At 47.2% G+C, this 19,355-nt stretch overlaps 1 protein-coding gene across 11 annotated transcripts in view; it reads right to left on the bottom strand.

Annotated features, from left to right (window-relative positions):
• myo9aa (myosin IXAa) overlaps positions 1–19,355 on the bottom strand; it is a 100,836-nt gene that overhangs the window by 12,331 nt on the left and 69,150 nt on the right. For 9 of the 11 annotated variants that reach the window (XM_042060969.1, XM_042060963.1, XM_042060965.1 and 6 more), the window contains 18 exons: positions 19,151–19,272; positions 17,262–17,403; positions 15,753–15,948; positions 14,218–14,337; positions 12,630–12,705; positions 9,180–9,311; positions 8,699–8,738; positions 8,489–8,611; positions 7,156–7,236; positions 6,904–7,014; positions 5,697–5,819; positions 5,111–5,260; positions 4,098–4,420; positions 2,132–3,724; positions 1,934–2,027; positions 1,440–1,649; positions 346–446; positions 60–187 (listed from right to left, as the gene is read on the bottom strand). In XM_042060969.1, the coding sequence (XP_041916903.1) occupies positions 60–187; positions 346–446; positions 1,440–1,649; positions 1,934–2,027; positions 2,132–3,724; positions 4,098–4,420; positions 5,111–5,260; positions 5,697–5,819; positions 6,904–7,014; positions 7,156–7,236; positions 8,489–8,611; positions 8,699–8,738; positions 9,180–9,311; positions 12,630–12,705; positions 14,218–14,337; positions 15,753–15,948; positions 17,262–17,403; positions 19,151–19,272 (3,865 nt within the window). The remainder of the gene's footprint in view (positions 1–59; positions 188–345; positions 447–1,439; positions 1,650–1,933; positions 2,028–2,131; positions 3,725–4,097; positions 4,421–5,110; positions 5,261–5,696; positions 5,820–6,903; positions 7,015–7,155; positions 7,237–8,488; positions 8,612–8,698; positions 8,739–9,179; positions 9,312–12,629; positions 12,706–14,217; positions 14,338–15,752; positions 15,949–17,261; positions 17,404–19,150; positions 19,273–19,355) is intronic. The other 2 variants (XM_042060971.1, XM_042060972.1) reach the window with 2 other exon arrangements.

Here is a 19,355-nt window from a genome sequence, read left to right as displayed (position 1 = left end):
AGCTCATACTATATTTTTAAACTATACTTTTACAGGAATTCAGCATTGTAGTGCCTTACCTCCTAGTAGAAGGCCAGTATCAGCATAGTCCCCTTCAAGTGTATCAGCCCCACACACCAGCCGGTCTCTGGAGGGCTTTTTGTCGCCTTGCTTCCCCTTACCCCAGAAACGCATCTTCCCTCGTACCCTGGACATGACAGACAAGAGATAAAGTTGCTCAAATACAGATAACACAATTACCTGCTTTGTGGTACACAACATGCTCTCTTTCCTGGTCGAAGTATGGCAAATATCTGATAGAAAGTGTAATTGCACATTACTGTGATCGATGAAACCTGGTCATACCTTCCATCTCCAGAGTTTTTCCTCAGAGAATCCGCTTTGCCCAACTCTCCCGCTGACAAGACTTTATGCAACCGTTTTTGGTCTTCAGAGCCGATGGAAGGCTGAATCATACAGAAGCAGTGAGTTATTTTAAAACAGTGAATGCCATATACACCAGTTATATTATAGTACAGATGAGAACCAGCTCAAGCTGTGAAGGTTTAGTTCTGCCACTAGATGGCACTGTAAAACAAGAAAGAACCTCCAATGGCACTTTATCAAAGTGATCCAACTCTGAACACATTTGAAGCAGCAACATACATTTTTACACATGTGATGACACATACAATAAATTACAGAGATAGCTATAAATTATACTATGTTAACAACATAGAGTAAGAGAGTAAGAATTGTACATATTCTATTCAATTCTTGTAGATTAGATTATGAAACATCTTGAAATCACAGAAAGAAAATCAAAACACTGAAAGAAGAGAGTGAATGGATTGATCTGATGAAGTTGGATGGGTTGATCTAATCCAGAGGGTGCTTTAACACCCTTGACAATCAGTCTGTGAGGAGCTTGAATTATTGGAGAAGAAAACAAGTAACATGCAAATGAAAGTTAACCAGATTGGAAATATAGAGAGAGAAGTTTTTCTGCCAGGGTTAAGTGACGGACGACTGGATTGCTCTTGCTCAGCAATCCCTACGCAAACTATGTTATCACTATTAGAGTGATACAAGAGTGAAGAACAGGGTGTGGGTTAAAGTTTGTAATTCAGACAAAATGGCATCCTCATCTGTTTAGTCAGTGGAGGTCTTCTGCAATGACACCAACCATCTCAACGTGAACAACAGTGGCGATACAAATTGTGGTGCCATCGCAGACCAAGCTGATGTGGTCGACACTTGGTCGAAGTTTCCCCAGTTGCTTTGAAAAGATGGTAATGTGTCAAAGCACTACACTGGGGAGGGGTTAGTCAGCACAGCGATTCTAGTCAGGCGGTGGCTGAAGAGGTTAGCGGAGAAGAGGCACATAGACAGTGAGCTCAGCACCATCCCGAGAGGGCCTGGAGGCGCAAGCCTTGTGTGCCCCTCGGCTGTTCGATTACCATTTCTGAGTCACTGTGACTCGTGTCCGCCGCTGCGGCCCCCTCCTCGGCCTCCTGCTCGCCGGACAGGGGCAGGCCGGGGGAGAGGGGGGGGTCATCGCACTCGTCTTCATCCGAATGACCCTCCCCCTGTGGGGTGGGTCCCCGGGTGAGGAAATCAGAACGTGTCCGCGCCATGCGGGCTTTCTTTCTATGGACGGGTATACCAACCTGCTTGACCAAGAGACGATAATAGAAGGGTGTAAGTGCATCCCAGACAACTACCGAAGGAAATTTTTTATTTTAACCTTGTAGTCTTGTTGAGATTCAGATAAAAAAAAAAAAAGACGCCAAGGTAAAACAGAAAACAGTAACATAACCACTTGAAAACCCCAGTTGGGTTTTGGGATGATGAGTGAAAACCAACATCAGAACAATGTCCACCACAGGAGAGATCAGTGTAATGAGCGGCACGTGTGTGGTTTTTTCTTTTCGTTTTTATTGTGCTGACTCACCTCTCGTCCTTTCATTTCTTTGGCTCTGAAACCAGATGATGTTTCCTTTAGACTTGCTGCAGACCTCTCCTGGCTGACAGAATCTTTGTCAAACCTTCAAAACAGTTTCAAGGGTTAGGATTGAGAGGTAGCATTTGGAAAATGTGAGGTAAATCACAAATTAGACGTGAGAGATAAACGCTAGAAATAGACACTCACTTGGAGAAGGAGACCCTATCCTTAGGAGAGAAGAACATGTTTCCAGATGACCTCTCCGTCATGTTAATGTTAACACTCTGCGTAGCAGCCTTCCTCTGCGCCCTTCCTCTAGTGCCATCTCGTGATTCCAGCGTAAGCTTAGGCGCCCATCCTTCTGGCATAGTCCTTCGATCCCTTGGTCGTTCTCTTACAGTGGAGAATGGGGCCACGCTTTTACCCTGGTTTTGAGATGCAGGGGGCAACTGTGCGGTGGGCTCTGGGAGGGTTACAACTTCTGGCTCGGCCTTTGGAGCTCGGACTTGACCAACATTCAGGGAGGCGGGCCTCACTGGTTTCCCCTCGAGGAACTCCTTCCTGTCCCATTCCGGGACTTGAACCACCTGCCTGCTCTGCTCGATCTTCTGTTGGGCCTCGTCCCGTTGCTTCTCGAACCTCTCCCGCTCGATCTGTGCAATCTGCTTGCGCTGCCTCTCCAGAGCCTCCTTCTGCTGTCGGATCTGCTGCATCATCTCCTTCTCCTGCTGCTGTTGCTGCTGCTTCTGCCGTTCCTCCTTCTCCTCGTTCAGCTTCTCCAGCTTCTCCAGAACAGACACCGGCTGCAGGTTCTCATTGCCGTCCACCTGCAGCGGACTCGGGGGCTCGCTGGTCTGCATGGAGCTGTCCTTGACTTCGGGAGGCATCGGTTCTTCTAGGACGGTCTCCTTCTGCATGCTGATCAATACTACCACAGGCCTGCGGGAAGACTCTCTTCTTTCCTTCAGGGTCTTCCCCGGAGTCTGTGGTTTGGGGACGGCGGAATTGCTGCTGTCTGCAGAGGGGACGTAGAACGTTGGGAGGTAGTTCTCCACCTTGGGGATGACTGCAGGTGGGCTGGCAGGTTCTGCTTTCGCTGGACTGCTGGAGGGGACATCAGGCACTGGTGTCTCTGGAGGGTTGGCGGACTGAGGGCTCATGGGATAGACCTCAGGTTGCTCTGGAGGTCCTAAGGACGGAGATGTAGGAGCTTCTTCAATGAGAGCGTCTGTTCTTGAAGTTGGCCTCTCTTTGAGGCACTCCTCCATGTTGAGTATCTCAAAGCTGCCCTTCGAACTCTGACTGTCGGGTGTACCCTGAGGGGAGTGGAGACCGCCCGTCTCGACCATGGTCAGCTCTGTAGACCAGCGTCGCTCCTCGGATGGAGATGCCCCACCAGTGGAGCGGACTTTGAGCAGCTCCAGGCTGAATTTGGCCTGCTCCAGCTCTCTCATCCTGCGGCTTTCTCGTTTGGCTCTTGTCTTCTGGTTGGAGTCCTGGTCGAGGGTCTTTGCCCTGTCTCTGACGGCGACGCTATGCAACGGGCTCCTCGGCGCAGCATCTTCGCTTCTGGTCAGCTCTGAAACGCTTACTTCCTGTGCTTCTTCCGAGGGATCCAATGAGATCTCAGCGCCACTGTTGAGTCTCTGAAGGCTTCTCTCCCTCTCCTCGCATGAACGGTCCTCCCAAGTGCTAAGGTCCAGGCCCATGATCCTCAACTTCTCCTCCTCTGGTGTGGGGCCCGTCTGTCCATTCAGCAGCTCAGCCTCTTTTAACTTCTGTTCTTTCAAGTCTCTGAATCTGTGAGTAAAGACATGAAATACAAATGAAGTACAGAGGTAAAAATGCCATGATTACCCCAAACAGAGCTGGAAAAAAGCAGTAAATTAGATTGTTTGCCATTAAAAAACCCACAAACTTGTGGTGTAATGTAACAAAGCTGTTGTCCAAACTCAAAGTGGCGCCCTGAAGAAATATTTCCTGCTTATCTGAGCACACAGCACCTACTTAGAATTGTTTATGCAATGATTCTATTGAACAAATCACATTTTTTGTTTTCAGTTTGGCAACCCACCAATGGCTGAGCCATTTCAGAGTCCAATAAGCAGCCCAGTGTTGCCTCACAATGACGGCTAACAAAAGCGGACCTGTAGACAGAAGGGAGTTAGCTTACCTCTGCCTTGCCAAAAATCCCCTGCTGGCAGCTTGAATGAGCAGCACTGAGCGCTGCAGCCTGCAGTAGCTCTCCCGCTCCCTGTGGCCGCGCCAGGCGGCCTGAATGACGCAGGCTGCTCCCGCTCTCCTGTGACGGCACTGCCGCCAGCTCCTCTGGATGGTCAAGGATGCTCGTCTCCAGAGGAGGAGCCTCCTACGCTCCCTGTAGCCTCTCCAAGCTGCCTGCAGGCAAACCGCTGCCTCCTGCTGGACAGCTGGGTCATCCTCCTCTTCCTCATCTTCCTCCTCAGCCTGCCTCGACAGGCATTCCCGCCACCATTGCTGGAATGATTATGATTGCCATGGTTAATATAAACAATAAGGAAATAGCTACAAAGTGAAGCTCTCTTATCCAACTCCGTTTGCCCTGTGTAATAAACAAGAAATGCAAACCCAACTCATCTGGTGTAAATCTAAATCTATTGGAATGAGAAATACCAGCATCAACCTGGTCTTAGTTATATGAAAAGTAATTCAATTTATGAATCAATTTAGCAAAATATGATTAACTCAAGGGAAAAAACAGTCCAACCTAATGTTCCCCCAGTATAATTATTATCTTTATTAGACCATGCGATCCATTTTCAGGAATTGAAAACCCTCAAAGTTTTACTGCATATAATATGTCACATCACATAATATGTGACTATTATTCAGTCACATTCCATGGGGTAAGATAAAGGAAAGTACATTTGTGAATCAAACCAAATGTCACATTATATCACTGTGAAGGATACTGATGTCTGAATGATCTGAAATATCTGCATATAACCAATCCTGCTCTGAAATATCTGCATATAACCAATCCTGCTCATGATAATGCTAGTGACCAACGACTTAATGCCATCCAAACAAGCCTTGGGAGCAGAAACTCCACATGAAACAGATACATTAAATAGCTTTTTATTCCAGCATTTTTCACCAGAAAACTCTGAACTTGAAGACAATACAATGTTATGGCTGTGGGCTTACCTGGAGGAGGGAAGCCGCCTGTCTCATCTTGAGGTAGTGCCTTCTCTCCAGTGTGGCTCGGAGACGCCGCTGAAGGGCCACGATCCGCTGCAACACCTCCTGGTGGAGCATGTCCTGCAGCCGCTGCCTTTCAGCCTCTCGCAAGAACACCTACACCATACGTCACACACACACACACACACACACACACACACACACACACACACACACACACACACACACACACACACACACACACACACAGCTTATGGAGACTGTCATATCTTGACCAATTCACAGAGAATGTAAGGTACGGGGTTCTAATTAAAGTGTAGTCAGAGGGGGCACTGTATGTCAGACTAAAGGGCTACATAATAGATCACTCTATCTGTGTGTGTGTGTGTGTGTGTGTGTGTGTGTGCGTTTAAGAGGGAGTGTACCAAGGGCACAAGAGTAAAATTGTGTTGTGTACCTTAGAGCATGGACATACTTCCTTCTACATATGACTACCAGCAGAGTATCAACATACTAAATATTGAATGTATCACAAGCGCACTACCCTTTGGGAGAAATATATTTGACCCTTCTGAGGGTTTTTGTTCCATACCATTGAGTGTCCCACTTGAAAGGTATCAGGGGCGAAGTCTGCTTGGCATAGGACGTTTTTGATGCTTTCTTGGGTGGTGTGGGATCCCTCCGGTAACAGCACATGGAAATGGCGAGCAAAGTCCTACCGCACACACACACACACACACAAAGGGAGGAAAAACAACAGCTATGAGACTTACTTGGTAATCTTTCAATTTTTCCGTAATCAATGAGATCATGAAAAGTGAGAATTTCCCCGGGTTTCATCAGCAGAAGTCCAGCCATGCAGTGTTGCATTGTGGGTAGTGAGGCCAAAAGAGGGCCTCACCTCACTGGAGAAACATGCAGCACCCTCCCTACCGGGCAATTACAGAGACATGGGGGTGGCATGGGAAACAGAGACTATGTTTATATAATTATAACAGTCCACAAGCTCTCCAGACAATAGAGAGGGTCTTTCTTTTCGGACGCCAAGGGCCCAGGGATTCTCCCAGGTGAGTAAACTGTCCCTGCATCACTATCACGGACAACTCCCCCCATCTTAATATGTTTAGATGGATGGGGAATTTGGGGTGCTTAACAAAGACGAGCTTTCATCTGCTCGGTAAATGAAGAAAAAGAGAAGTTGTTTGGTAACAACGGGTCGATCACAAAGCATGCATCGCCCCGTCATCAGGAAACAATGATTCAGTCAGCGCCTTGGATACCAAGGATACGGGGGAGCAGAGGAAATTGCATCAACCCCTCCACACCCTGCAACAGAGGGGAAAAAGTTAACGTCTGCCGCCTCAGTGCACCCTCTGAATCACTCGCCGCTGGTTTCATCTCTGCTGAAGGAGAGGCAAATTAGCATAAAGTCAAACCATTTCGTGCTGGCTAGCTGGCTCCAAGTCCCACATTCCATGATTATGAAATGGAACACAACACCAAGAAAAACACTCTTTTTGGGATATCTGAGGGCCCCTCCAGATAGATGGCTGTATCCAATGTGCCTCTCAACTGGTACCATGTTGCATGATGACATTGAATAAGCATGGTGTTCTCCTATTGAGCCAATGCATTTATTACAAATAAGGGATTTTGCCAAAAGGGGGATTACTTACACATTTTATAGTCCAAGAAATCCTCTGAGAACAGTCTAGTGTTAAAGATTGGCATGAGTGTGTAATTAAGTGGGTGGGTGTCCCCAGGGTAGATAGTGTGGTTTCAGCGGGGGATTGTCTAACCTGGAAAGTGTACTTGATAGGATATCCTGATTGTCTGATGCGCACCGTCTCCAGCATGCCTGTGTACCGTAGCTGCCTCAGGACAAGGACGTCATTGAATCGCAGGGGAAGCTGCAAACAGAACAGCACGCAGTCACACACACACACACGGCCAGACAGATGCAATATGTTAACATTTAGCGGGCAAACTGGCATTCCTGAATTATTCACACTCCCGGGGCACTACAGATTAGTGTGATTAACAGACGGTACCTTCTCTGCGTTTGAACGGATGCATTTAACAAAGTAGGGCTCGGACTGGCCCAGGGTCTCCATCAGTTTATTAAGAGACACCTAGAAACGAGAAAATGAGAGAGAATTAGCGAACATCTTTTAATCCGTTTACAGCCTTTTTCACCAAATTACAGCTGCTACAACGCAACCAAAACATGGTTCTCATTGGCGCGCGAGCACACGTGAGTGGTGTGAGCATCACAGGAAGAGAAGAGAAGAGAAGAGGAGCACAGGCGTCTCTTTTGGTGGTGGTCAGGAATTCCACTCCCCCCCACCCCCCAGAAGATTAAAGCAATCAGACACACAACAGGATGCGGGAAGTGAGCTCATCCACACATGTGCTGCTGTGCTGGGCTGCGGGCCAGTCGCTGGACAGACACAGGTTGGGGCTGTTTATGGCTCTCTGGGAGGCCCCTGGCTGTGGTCGAAACCCTGGGTCAGTGGGCAGGAGAAGAGAAACCCTGGGTTGGAGGAGAGACGCTGGACCAAGGGGAAGCCCTGCTTGAGATATGGGAGGGCTTATCTGGACATTTCATACCAGTTTAAGGATGGCGTGCTGTAAGCCAGTTGCCCACAGCTCCACAGGGGATCTAAGATCAACTGCTTTCTTTTCTTACACTTTCCTCTGAAAACCTGCCAAATGACCTTCTTCAAATATCCTTTTTCATGGGGGATGAAAGATTCTCACATTGATAACAAACCTATATAAACACGTCTCAAATGAGCACTATTGTTTTACCGCACGGACTCGGACTCTCTCTTCTCAGATGGCTCCCACAGCCTCAGTGTGATATTGTATTGTGAGCTATGAAAGTGAAATGGGAGGGAGAGTTTGTTTGGGTCACTAAAGCCATCTGAGCTATTAAAGGCAGACATGACGCCATAGTTCACAAGTCTTTGTTTGGTTTTTATGTGAATCGGAGCTGGAGGACCAGACTGTGGGCAGACTGGGACATGCGGGAAAATAGAAGGGTGGGGACACACACTTACGTAGGGTTGTTAGAGGCTCGTCAAAAAAAAGGGGGGGGAAAAACAACAACTCTGTTCTAGTCCAGTTTATTGCAGCTATTTAGGGCGCTGCCTGCGCTAAAATGTCAATGCTGCGCTCAACTATCAGACACGCCAGTGATAGGGGGAGAAATATTAGGAAAGAAAACATCAACATTTCATCAGGTTTGACACAAATGAAGACCATCTATGCGTTTTAGTACATCACAGAATAAAAAGAGGACGGTAAAGAAAGGGAGCAAAGAAAGAAAAGTATGGAAAGATAAAAAAAAAATAAGATTGAAAAGTGTGAGATAGAACTGACCTGGAACTGGGCACTGATGCTGGGTGGCTTCTTCTTCTTGTGAAGGTGCAGGAGGGATTTGGTGATGCGGTCTTGCAGTGTGAGATTGCTCAGGTACTTGAGAGACTTCACATCCAGCAGATGCTGCAGAAGACCCACACAGGCAATGGTTAAGGCTCGCAACCAACACTACTCATCATGGGCCAAACGCATATAAGAAAACATACTTACCTTTGGAAGACTTGGCTTCATCTTGTAGTTCTTATTCCTCCTGTTTGTGAGAAAAACACACAGAGAAATTATCAAGACCGTAACCATAACAGAAGAAATTGAAACTATGTAACCTCGCATGGCATTCAAGAACGCTGGAATTTAGCCCTGGTCCAGACACTTCATTACGTGTCCCTGTCTGATGCCAACATTTTCTGACATTTTGAGGATAGTTGCCATCTTGGAACATAAGGTGAAAACCCTGTGTGCTGCATAATGGAAAGATGGAGTGGGTGAATATCCTTCTCTGACCTCATACATATTTGAGGGCTTTCACAGTTAACACTTACACTTGAAGAAAAAAAAGAGGCAAAAGTGAAAGAGAAGAAAAACAGAGAGAGGAGGCTGTGACATGTGGCTCATCACGTCAGATAGATAGATAGATAGATAGATAGATACTTTATTGATCCCCAGGGGAAATTCAAGAAGTCTCCTTGCTTACATGAGGATGCCATGGGCTCGTTCCAGGAGTTTGCTGCTGGTGGAGTTGACAAAGATGCCGTCTTCTTCCGAGCCGCCAGAGCCGGTGGAGGACAGGCGACTCTGCATCGGAGACCGACCGTTCCAGCCCTCCCTGAAAGGAGAGACATGAACACATCAACACACAGATCCTTAAACACACACGTACACACTGACAGGAAGGAGAACATGAACACATCAACACACATATTCTTCAACACACAGATTCTTCAACACACACGTACAACACACACGTACACACTGACAGGGCATTTAGTGGTTTTGTGGTAAGGTGCATACCCATAGAGGTCACTAATGTGCTTTCCTATAGCATGGAAAGACATCCTAGAAGGGTGTTGAGCGTAATTCATGCTAGATAGATAATGGTCTTTTTGATATATTTCTTGACATTACGAGCTCAGATGAACTGAAATTCTGGCATAAATTACATCCATGCCCGAATATTTTCAGCAGCCTCACGCTGTTTATGTCATGCTTAAGGATTTATGGAGTGACAAGTTACTGATGAATAAACGGGATCGGTGAAATGCACTCCGCAATCTACACCATTCCCAGCACCTGATCCACTACCACAAACTCTTCTGGCTTCCAGGTGCAGCCAGCCCAACTGAAGGGCTGGAAAAACACAAACTCACATACAGTCCTCTGAGGAGCGGTTACAGAGGTTGACCCAAGTGCAACCCAAAACCACTTGGGTCTGGGCAAAATAAAATAACATTAAATAACGTAAAAATCCACTAAAAACATTTTGTGGCATTTGTGGAGGAGGGAAAGAACAGACTGAATTCGTCAAGCGGTAAAAAAAATAAAAACAGTTAGCGGGGCTTGGGTGTTTTTTGCCTCGACCAATGATTTATACCTTCTCTAGTGGCCATGCCACACACAAAGTTCCTCAGGGTGAGAGGATACATCTGCTCACAGTCGGGATTCCATTCCACTCCAAGGTGCAGTGATATATCTCACTCCAGTTTCACAGGCAGTTCGGCTAACTCATTACAAACAGGTTCTAAAATGCTATGAAATATTATGATGGGGTTTTATGTGGTCACTCTACTACTCTTGATACTGTACACTCGGGTTAGACTTTTGGGCTCTGGGCTCTTAGGGGTCTAAAAGTGAAGGGGAAGGAATGAAGGAGCTTTTAATTTAGATGGCGTTTGTTTCCAGTTTTTTACTGCTTTATGTCAGACAGCCACGAGCTTGTTTGTGGTGCTGAGGCTGTTAAAACACCAGCAGCAGGGAGGTCTTAGCGCCTTTTCTGTTTAACGACTAGCCACCGATGCCAAGAATTCTGCAATATTTTCTTTTGTGGTGAAACATAAAAAAGCTGTCTCGCATTTTACAAATATTTTCCTCTGTTTGTACATATTCACAGCCTGACATACTCGCATGTCGAGAATAGAAACCTTGCCTCATAAATGACTACTTCTCTCTATTGACCTTTGAAGGCAATGTTTGGCTGAACTGCGGAAAAAAAGGGATCCTGGAGAATCATTTATTCACTGCTGTAGTGGAACTGCGGCACTGGAACTCTAAGGTACACACTATATGAAACAGCAGGGCCTCCAGACCCGTCAAGAGGAATATTATTTTAAACAATAACAGGCAGCGAGAGGAGTTCAGTTGGTGATTTAGGTTGCTGGCATGCGTTAGGATGCTGAGCACACAGGCAGTAAATAACAGCATGTCTGCAACGGCGCACTACCGGCTAGAGACCTGCGCTGCTTCGGAAGCCAAACCTGCTCAGACAGAGCGAATGGCTCGGCCCACTACACACTAACGCTAACGCAGACCTATTACTATCTGTCGGGGGTTCCTCTGCTTCGCTGAGAGATTTGTGGGAAGTATTTTGGTAGACGCGCGTAAACACTTCAATCAACATTTTCCTCACATTCCAGTCTCCTGCTGTCCCTTTTGTTATGATGAGTGGAGCTATTGTGTAGCTCTGGAAACCAACTGCCTCAGGTTCCATTAAAAACTAGCAGTGTGAGACCTAGCCTAGCCTCCATTTAATGCATAAAGCGTGTGTCAAGGCAGTGTAAAGAGAGCTTTCAAAAGAATGTATTGAAATGAAACAATACATGGTATGTTAAATGTGCCAGCAGGCTGTACCCATTTTTTCAGAACAGAGTTAATCCTGTAGTTAATCTCATCATATCCCTTTATGGCCATCACCAACGCGAAGCATTCTTTTTTTTTTTGTCCATGAATACACTCAAGAGTCAAAATCTGTGCAAAAGTGGGCCCTTCCAGCAACACATCAGAGTCCTCTGAATTCCTGTTTACTTCCACAGTGGGGCCCTGCTGTCCAGCTGAGACTGGTTATAATTTAAAAAAAGGGGGGTGGGGGGGGGTCAAGCAGACATTCAGGATGCATGGACAGTAAGTGTATGTCTGAGGGGTCTCCTGCAGAGCTCCAACTGTTTACCAGGCCGGGGGGCTGTCTTCTCCAGCACATAACTGCGACCTGACATCACATCGGAAGCAGCTGCATTGAAGGAGGGGGCTGGGGGGGGCTGGTTTAAGTGGTCACTTGGTAACACAGAAAGTGTGTGGGTCTGCTTGCACTGCGTCTACATATGTGTGTGTGTGTGCGTACAGTACATGTGTGTGAATGTGTGTGTGTGTGTGTGGTTGCAAATCACATTAGGAGGACTTTACAGCCCAGGCTGTGGGCCGAAAACAAAGGCGCTGTTGTGAGACAGACCACTGCCACTTGCTCAGGCACATCCATCAGTAATCCCATGCCATATTCAGTCATTAAAGAAATATGAGGCTCCCTCATGGAGTGGCTATGTGGGAGTTGTGGGGATAAGTGTACAGTCAGCGTGCCAGCTCACCCGGAGAGTCTCATGACTGCGGCCACTAACTGGACCCCACCCACGTCCACGGCCCACAGAAGGGAGACTTGCGTAAGGTGAGGAATGGACGACCTCAACCCCTTCCAGGTTTCCCCTCGGGCAGTTCTTATTCGTTCAGTCCTCAACTCGTTGCGGGGGAGATGGGAGAGGTGGCGTCCTGAGGACACTCTGAACTCTGACCCAGAGAGCTCAGTCAACACTGGAGACTGGACGCTGACACTCACTGGCCTGCCATCTCAACACGTTTAGTCTTTGGGGGGCAGTTACGTGGACAGGGAGTAAGACTACTCCAACCAGTGTGTCACAAGTTCATGCACCATTCCTACATAAAGCATTATAAAAACCTTTATAATCCTACTTAAAATATAAAACCAAAGAAGTTGTGAGATTGTGGAAGTGTGTAGAATCTATTTGAATTGTTTTAGTGGAGAATCTCAGCACACTCCCCACACGTATTCTATTCCCAACCAAAAGAAAAACTCAGTCACAGCTAACTTCTGCAGTCATAACTCCCAAAGAATGAGCATGGATGATCTCGATGATGATCTTACCGTGGCGGTCTGTCGTGTAGCGTGTTGCTGCCCTGCAGGTCAGAGAGAGGCGTGCGTGGACTCTTTCTGGTCATGCCTGAGGCAAAACACAGACAGGGAGAAAGGTTTACCACACACTTACACAGGTGGGAAAACACACACACACACACACACGCACACGCACACACACACACACCCACACACAACACATACCAATGCACAACACAAGGGACAGCCATTCACCAATGTTAACTCCTCTCACTGGGAAGATTATTCAGTTGAAGGGAAGATGGAGGATGAGACAGAGTGATTGTTTATTCACCGGAGAGCAGACTCAGCAGTATACATGTCCTCACAGACATGCTGTTTTTCTACTGGTTGCAATCATCAACACTGACGAAGAGCCAAACGATGAGATCACTCACTAGTAGAGCACAATATGTCTTGAGTGAGCTATTATTACTATGTTCCATCTGTTCCCATTTCACTGCATGGACAGATAGGGTTTCACATTTTGACATTTTGTTTCCACCCCAACCTCCATCTTTAAACCATATGTCAGTGGTGTGTTACTATGTTTATCACTAAATTATTCATCATGACATACTGATTCGATAATAAAGGAAGACCTGATTGATGAAAAAGGGGAAAATGACAAGTATCAAAAACTGCTCACATAAGGTCATGTTTAGAGTAAAATGTTCAAAAAAGAATCATATACCCAAATTATAGTCTACATCATTTTTACATGGGATGAATCACAAACCCTTTTGTACCACCATTAGTAAAAGAAGTCACGCATAACGAGGACAACACCCTTGAAAGCTTTAGCCCACTGTGAGAGGGAGAGACTCCGATGTGCATTCCAAATTTGGACTTTCTCGATGAGTCACTGTGGGCTTGGCACGGGAGCTGGTGTGTTTGACATGGGTAGGTGTGTGTGTGTGTGGGGGGGGGGGGTGGGTGTATTAGTGCAGCTTAATGTGATCGAGAGGGGGGCACATCAGGCAAAGCTGTCCCCAAACAGAGGGCATTGAGTAGGGGAGGGGTGGCGAGTGAGTGAGTGAGTGAGTGAGTGAGTGAGAGAGAGAGAGAGAGAAAGAGACCGGCACACATGCAGCACTTGGTTACTCAGACACATGGATAAGAGATGGAGAGAGAGATGGAGGGAGTGGGAAAGAGAGAGAGAGAGCAGTGAGTACCACTCAACATTAGCCATCACAGCTAGTCTTAGCTGACTGTGTCCATCTGTTTAATCTCCATCATGTTTAATTGTGCGTCCACAAAGGTCCACTTTTGCCCCGCATTGCCAATTGGCTGAAGAGGCAAAAATGGAAGACAGAGTTAAGAATCAGAGATCGGATCAAGGTTATTTACGAAGGAGATGGAGATTTAGAAAATGGCTGATGCTTGGTGATTCCCTTTACACCCACATACTGTAATAACCAAGAAATGAAACAGTGGAATGAGATTCAGATAGACACATACATACAGACAGACAGACAGACAGACAGACAGGCAACTAGACAGACAGACACACAGACAGACAGACTGACCAGTAAAACGGTAAGACAAACAGAAAGAGAAGAGTGGGGGGTTGCAGCCTTACTGTGCTTCTCCTCTTTGCACCTCTGCAGGATCTCTAAGCTTCTCTGATGCACAGGATGATGCAGAAAGCTAAAACTATCCACACTTTTCAACACTGCACATGGAGCCGAATCATCATGCCCTTGGGAAGCAAAAAGAAAAAGAGAGAGAGAGAGAGAGAGAGAGAGAGAGAGAGACAGGGGGAGAGAGACAGGGGGAGAGAGAGAGAGAGAAAGAAAGACAGATTACACAAGGAGGAGTAAGAAGAACGGCCATCTATGAAGAGAAAACACCCCTGGGTGCTGTCTAGAGGGTGGAGCTGCTGCACTACGCTCCTATTTCAGGTCATTTTGGGGCGTCGTGGCGTAGGTCAGAGTGCCTCCGACAGGTTGCGTTCCCACTCCAGGGCGACCTCTCTGACCTCAGCTATTTTAAGACTGATGAGCTCACCTGTAATCTGTACTCCCGACCCCACAGGGTCCCGTCTTGGTTGACAGGGTTATTATGACTTGGGGGGGCCCTGTTGATTTGATCGAATTAAGTCTCTGTGTGAACACCTTCAATTGGATGTTTCACATTTGAGAATCACTGTTGTAAAAACAACCCACAAGGTCATATTAACACAATTAGCATAGAATATACTGGGGAAATGTTTTTTTTTTCTTGTTAAAATCAGTTTGTTTTTACAATCTATGGGGGTCAGTTTAATTGTATGCCGACTCAAAGCATTCTCTTGTCACAATGTCAAACAAAATCAACTGGACTGGATAAGTCCCCTACTTTTAACACCCTGATAAAAAAGAGCCACTTTATTTCTGGATTCTGCAGTCTAAGTCAATTACCTAAACTATCAAAACAAATCAGTCCATGACACTATCTCAGGGGGGTTGTCTAAAAGGTGGACTTCATCCAGAATGACTGAAATTAGTCTTCGGTGCAGTCAAAGAGGTGGAAGCTGAGAGGATAGCTGAGAGGAAGTCAAGGCATTCTGAGAGCCAAAGCGACAGGTTCTAAAATGAAGGCACTAATGCTATGCAAGTCTCGTACGTATGCATGTATAGCCAACTAACGCACACGCTCAGTCAGTCACACAATCACACACGAACAGCACTACTACATCACATAAAACAACCATCTACCCACACGTGCGCTAGATAATCGGCTACGGTATGATGATTAGTCCTCAGCTGTAATTGCTGGGTGCTGTGCTTGGTGATCTTAGTCTGTGAATGCAGATCTCTTTGCAGGTTGGCAGAACAGCTGGCAGGCTGAGTGTATATCTGTCAGCTGCCGCATGATTATGTGGGTGGCTTACACCCCGGCTTTACATTACATACAGTGGGTGGTGAAGCTATGTACAGTACTCAGTCATCACTACACAGCTGGTACCAAACCAGTAATAATCCGCACAAAAATGTTCTGTAAGTAAAAAAATAAAATAAAAAACAGACTTAGCTTTACAATGGGAGCAGCCCATATACTGTATGAAGTGTATATATATTTATATAACAGGAAGTATGCTGATGTAAAAGATATGAAGCCCCATGAAGTACTCACCACCCTTCTTCTCCACGTATCTCTTGCCGGCCATGCGGAAGGCCACCACTGCCCTGAAGTAGGCCCGCAGCACGGCCCAGCGGAAGGTAGCCACAGGGTGGATCCCGATCAGCCCGCCGATGAAGGCGTTCTTGCTGCTCTTCAGCAGAGCCACGATGTCGGGCCGCATGTGGTCCGTGTTCTTCTCCCTGAAGTCCTGCGAGGACAGAACCGCGCACAAGAACGTGTGAGAACACATCAGGCTACATCCATCCATCCATCCATCCTTCCTTCCTTCCTTTCTTTCTTTCTTTCGCCACGGTCCCATGGGCTAACGCTCTCCGTCGCTGCCGTGACTTGCCATGTTCACACACACAGACACTGAGAACTCGGTGAGAACTCCACGAGATCGCAAGGGCAGGGTTCAGATGTGTATTATTATATAAGACATTGAGAAAACAGCCACGCAAATCTTAAGAGGGATCAGCTCCTCATGGTGGGCTTCCAGGCGGCCCCAACCTCACCAAGGAGCTTTAAGCACATTTAAGGACATTAAACGGGATCATTCCAGCCAACTTAACAGATGGGAAAGGGAGAAATATAGGAGCAGAACTCTAAGGCATCCTGAACTGCTGGCATTATAAGTTAAATATGCTGGAAAAAAAATATTCATATTCAGAGAAACTTTGTACAGCATGTGGTCACATGTTTGTTTTATACTGTACAAAGAGGGCTGCCGCAACCCACTTGGTGACAAATCATAAATGAGATAATTAGTCTTCTTCTCCTTTTGGCCGATAAATCAAACATTTGCATGGACGCTTTGAGGGGAGCTGCATTTTCGAGAGCAAATCTGAACAGCATTACTAAATAAGCGCAAACATTACAAAAACAAAACACGCAGGCCTCAGAAACACAAAGCATCCTGGCACGGTGCCTTTAGCTTGTTAGTCACAGAGGAGGCAGTGTAGCGAGGACAAACAATTCTGACATCTTTGAAAATAGCTGCCTGAGCCTGATGTGGGCTTCACAGTCATCTGTGTGCCAGCCTACAGCATACTTCAGAGATATGAATATCCAGCTTGGCAACGAGCCAAGGGACTGATTAAAATCAGAGGATATTGTAATATGCAATATGGTATGTGTCATTCCTCATACATAGTGTACATACACAAATGTGAACGCGCGCGCGCGCGCGCACACACACACACACACACACACACACACACACACACACACACACACACACACACACACACACACACACACACACACACACACACACACACACACGATCCAAGGTCTACAGTTTCCAAAACTGAGTGAATCTCACTATATGTGTCAGAGACCCTTTTGGTAAACAACTAACATTCCCATACAAAGATCACAACACCAAGACAGAAACAACCAGACCAAAACATGGCCACATTCATATACCCACCCCAAAAGATCATCATAATAAGATGCACTAAGATGCAGAGGACCATAGAGATGGTAGATGGAAACGAGCAGATGGGGGATTGCACTCACCTTCACCCGGTACTTGACCCTGCCGGCGTAGTGGCGGATGATGAATGCGGGCTCCATGACGGCTGGGAAGTCAATGTAGCTGTTCCCTTCATGCTGCCGCTTGAACTTATCCAGCAGCGTCTGGTTGGTCGCTTGCGGGAAGCTGAGAGGGAGAGAGAAAGAATGAGGGAAGAGGAGAGAGAGAGAGAAAGAAAAATCATAGTCCATTAGCGATAGCAGCAATGCGATGTGGAGACAGGAGCAGGCCCTGAGGTAGCACACGCGGGCCGATGTGAGGCCTCCATCACATGTGATACAGGCCGCGGCGATCAGGCCAATGATGTGGCTTCCCTGGGGGGGGGGGGGGGTCTTGGGCTTCGCGCTGCGCTGCGCTGCGGTCGGCGAGTGAAACATGTTACTTTTCACACAGCTAATTTCTCCTGCACGGCAAGACACGGAGCTGAATCAGTGTAATTAATAGGTCAGTGAGTCTGCTGGCGGCGGGGGAGGGGGGAGGGGGGGTGGTGGGGGCTGTGCCTCAGGGCCCGTCTCTCTGTCGCTCTCCCACTCTCTCTGTCTCTGATTATTAGCCATTTAGATGCACACACACACAGCTGCTGGAAGAGTGTGTGTGTGTATGTGTGTGTGTGTGTGTGTGTGTGTATCACAACAAAGCCGCATGTGCAGTGTCACAGCCGGGTATGAGACTTAACACTCCTACCACACACACACAAACACACACACACACACACACACACACACAAACACACACACCACCCCAACTGCATGCACACACACACACACACACACAGCCCCAACTGCATGCACACACACACACCGCCCCAACTGCATGCACACACACACACACACACACACACACACAGACACACACACACACACACACACACACAGACACACACGCGCGTGCCCTCTCCCGCCCCAGCACCGCCCCACATCTGGCTCGCTGAGGTCAGCTGGGCGTGTATGTCATTTCTCAAACGCACGTTGCTCTAGTTTGAATGGATGCAAATAAGGTTCCATAATGCATGAAGAGTGGCATTGCGTAACCGGCACGTTGCATGTTAGCGACTGTGTAACCCTGCTTGAAGTTAGCGCAATAAAAATATGCCATTTCCCGACTGCTTAAATGGCTTCATTCTTTCGTAATGATCCACAGAGACGGCTGCGAGGAGGAACGGAGAGAAACACATTCTCTCGCTCTCTCTTTCTTTTTTTGAAATCTGATAAACACATGCAGTTCCTCCAGACACCAGATCTCTGGGGCTTCTGCCGATACTTTTAGCAGAAGATCAACAACTAGAGGAAGCTCAACACCGGTCCACAAAGAGGCTGGAGCTATGCGGCGCCCAGGGAGCGCGAGGGGACCGGAGCTATGCGGCGCCCAGGGAGCGCGAGGGGACTCAGGTTTCCAGCCATTTAGACGGAGCGGAATTCAGCTTCTTTTATCCCCCTTTATCAGGCTGGATGCGCGTGATGTGAGAGGACAAACGTGGCCTCACTCTTTTCATTATTCATTGCCCACTTGACTTTACAGTAAAACACATCATCTGCAGTGGAGCAGAGGCATAGAGAGCAGAGGAGATGAGAGCAGATGACAGGTCAAGCTTCACGCCAACATGCTAGTGTGTACAAACATGTGCAGGGCACATTGAAATCACTTGACAAATCATTGTTCCCGTCATTGCTCCCTATTGGATGTAATGTTGATTAATATGGCCATCTCCACAACCATTATTGAAACACTCCTGAGTCACAGTATTGCACTGATTAACTGGTGCCTTGAGGGGAGAAAGAACTACATGTCTGAAGGCTGTGCTGGAGGACGAGAGGGAGAGAGACAGTGAAAGAGACAGAGACAGAGAAATGGGTGGGGAGGTGTGATCACTCACTTGCACTCCTCGTCCAGTAGGTGGAGCAGTCCTGTGGGTTTCCTGCTGATGAGGTGGATGCAGCTGGTGTTGTCAATGTAGTCGATGTTGTGCCAGGTGATGCCCTCCGCCCGATACTCTTCCTGCACGAGGGGGGGGGGGGGGGGGGGGGACACACATTTAAGATCAGATTATCTAAAGCCTGTTGGCAATGTCATCATAAATA

This window comes from Alosa sapidissima, chromosome 14 (genome assembly GCF_018492685.1).
Source record: "Alosa sapidissima isolate fAloSap1 chromosome 14, fAloSap1.pri, whole genome shotgun sequence".
Classification (NCBI taxonomy): Eukaryota; Metazoa; Chordata; class Actinopteri; order Clupeiformes; family Clupeidae; genus Alosa; species Alosa sapidissima.
The sequence above is the reverse complement of the archived record's forward strand: the minus strand, read 5'-3'. Positions and strand labels throughout refer to the sequence as shown.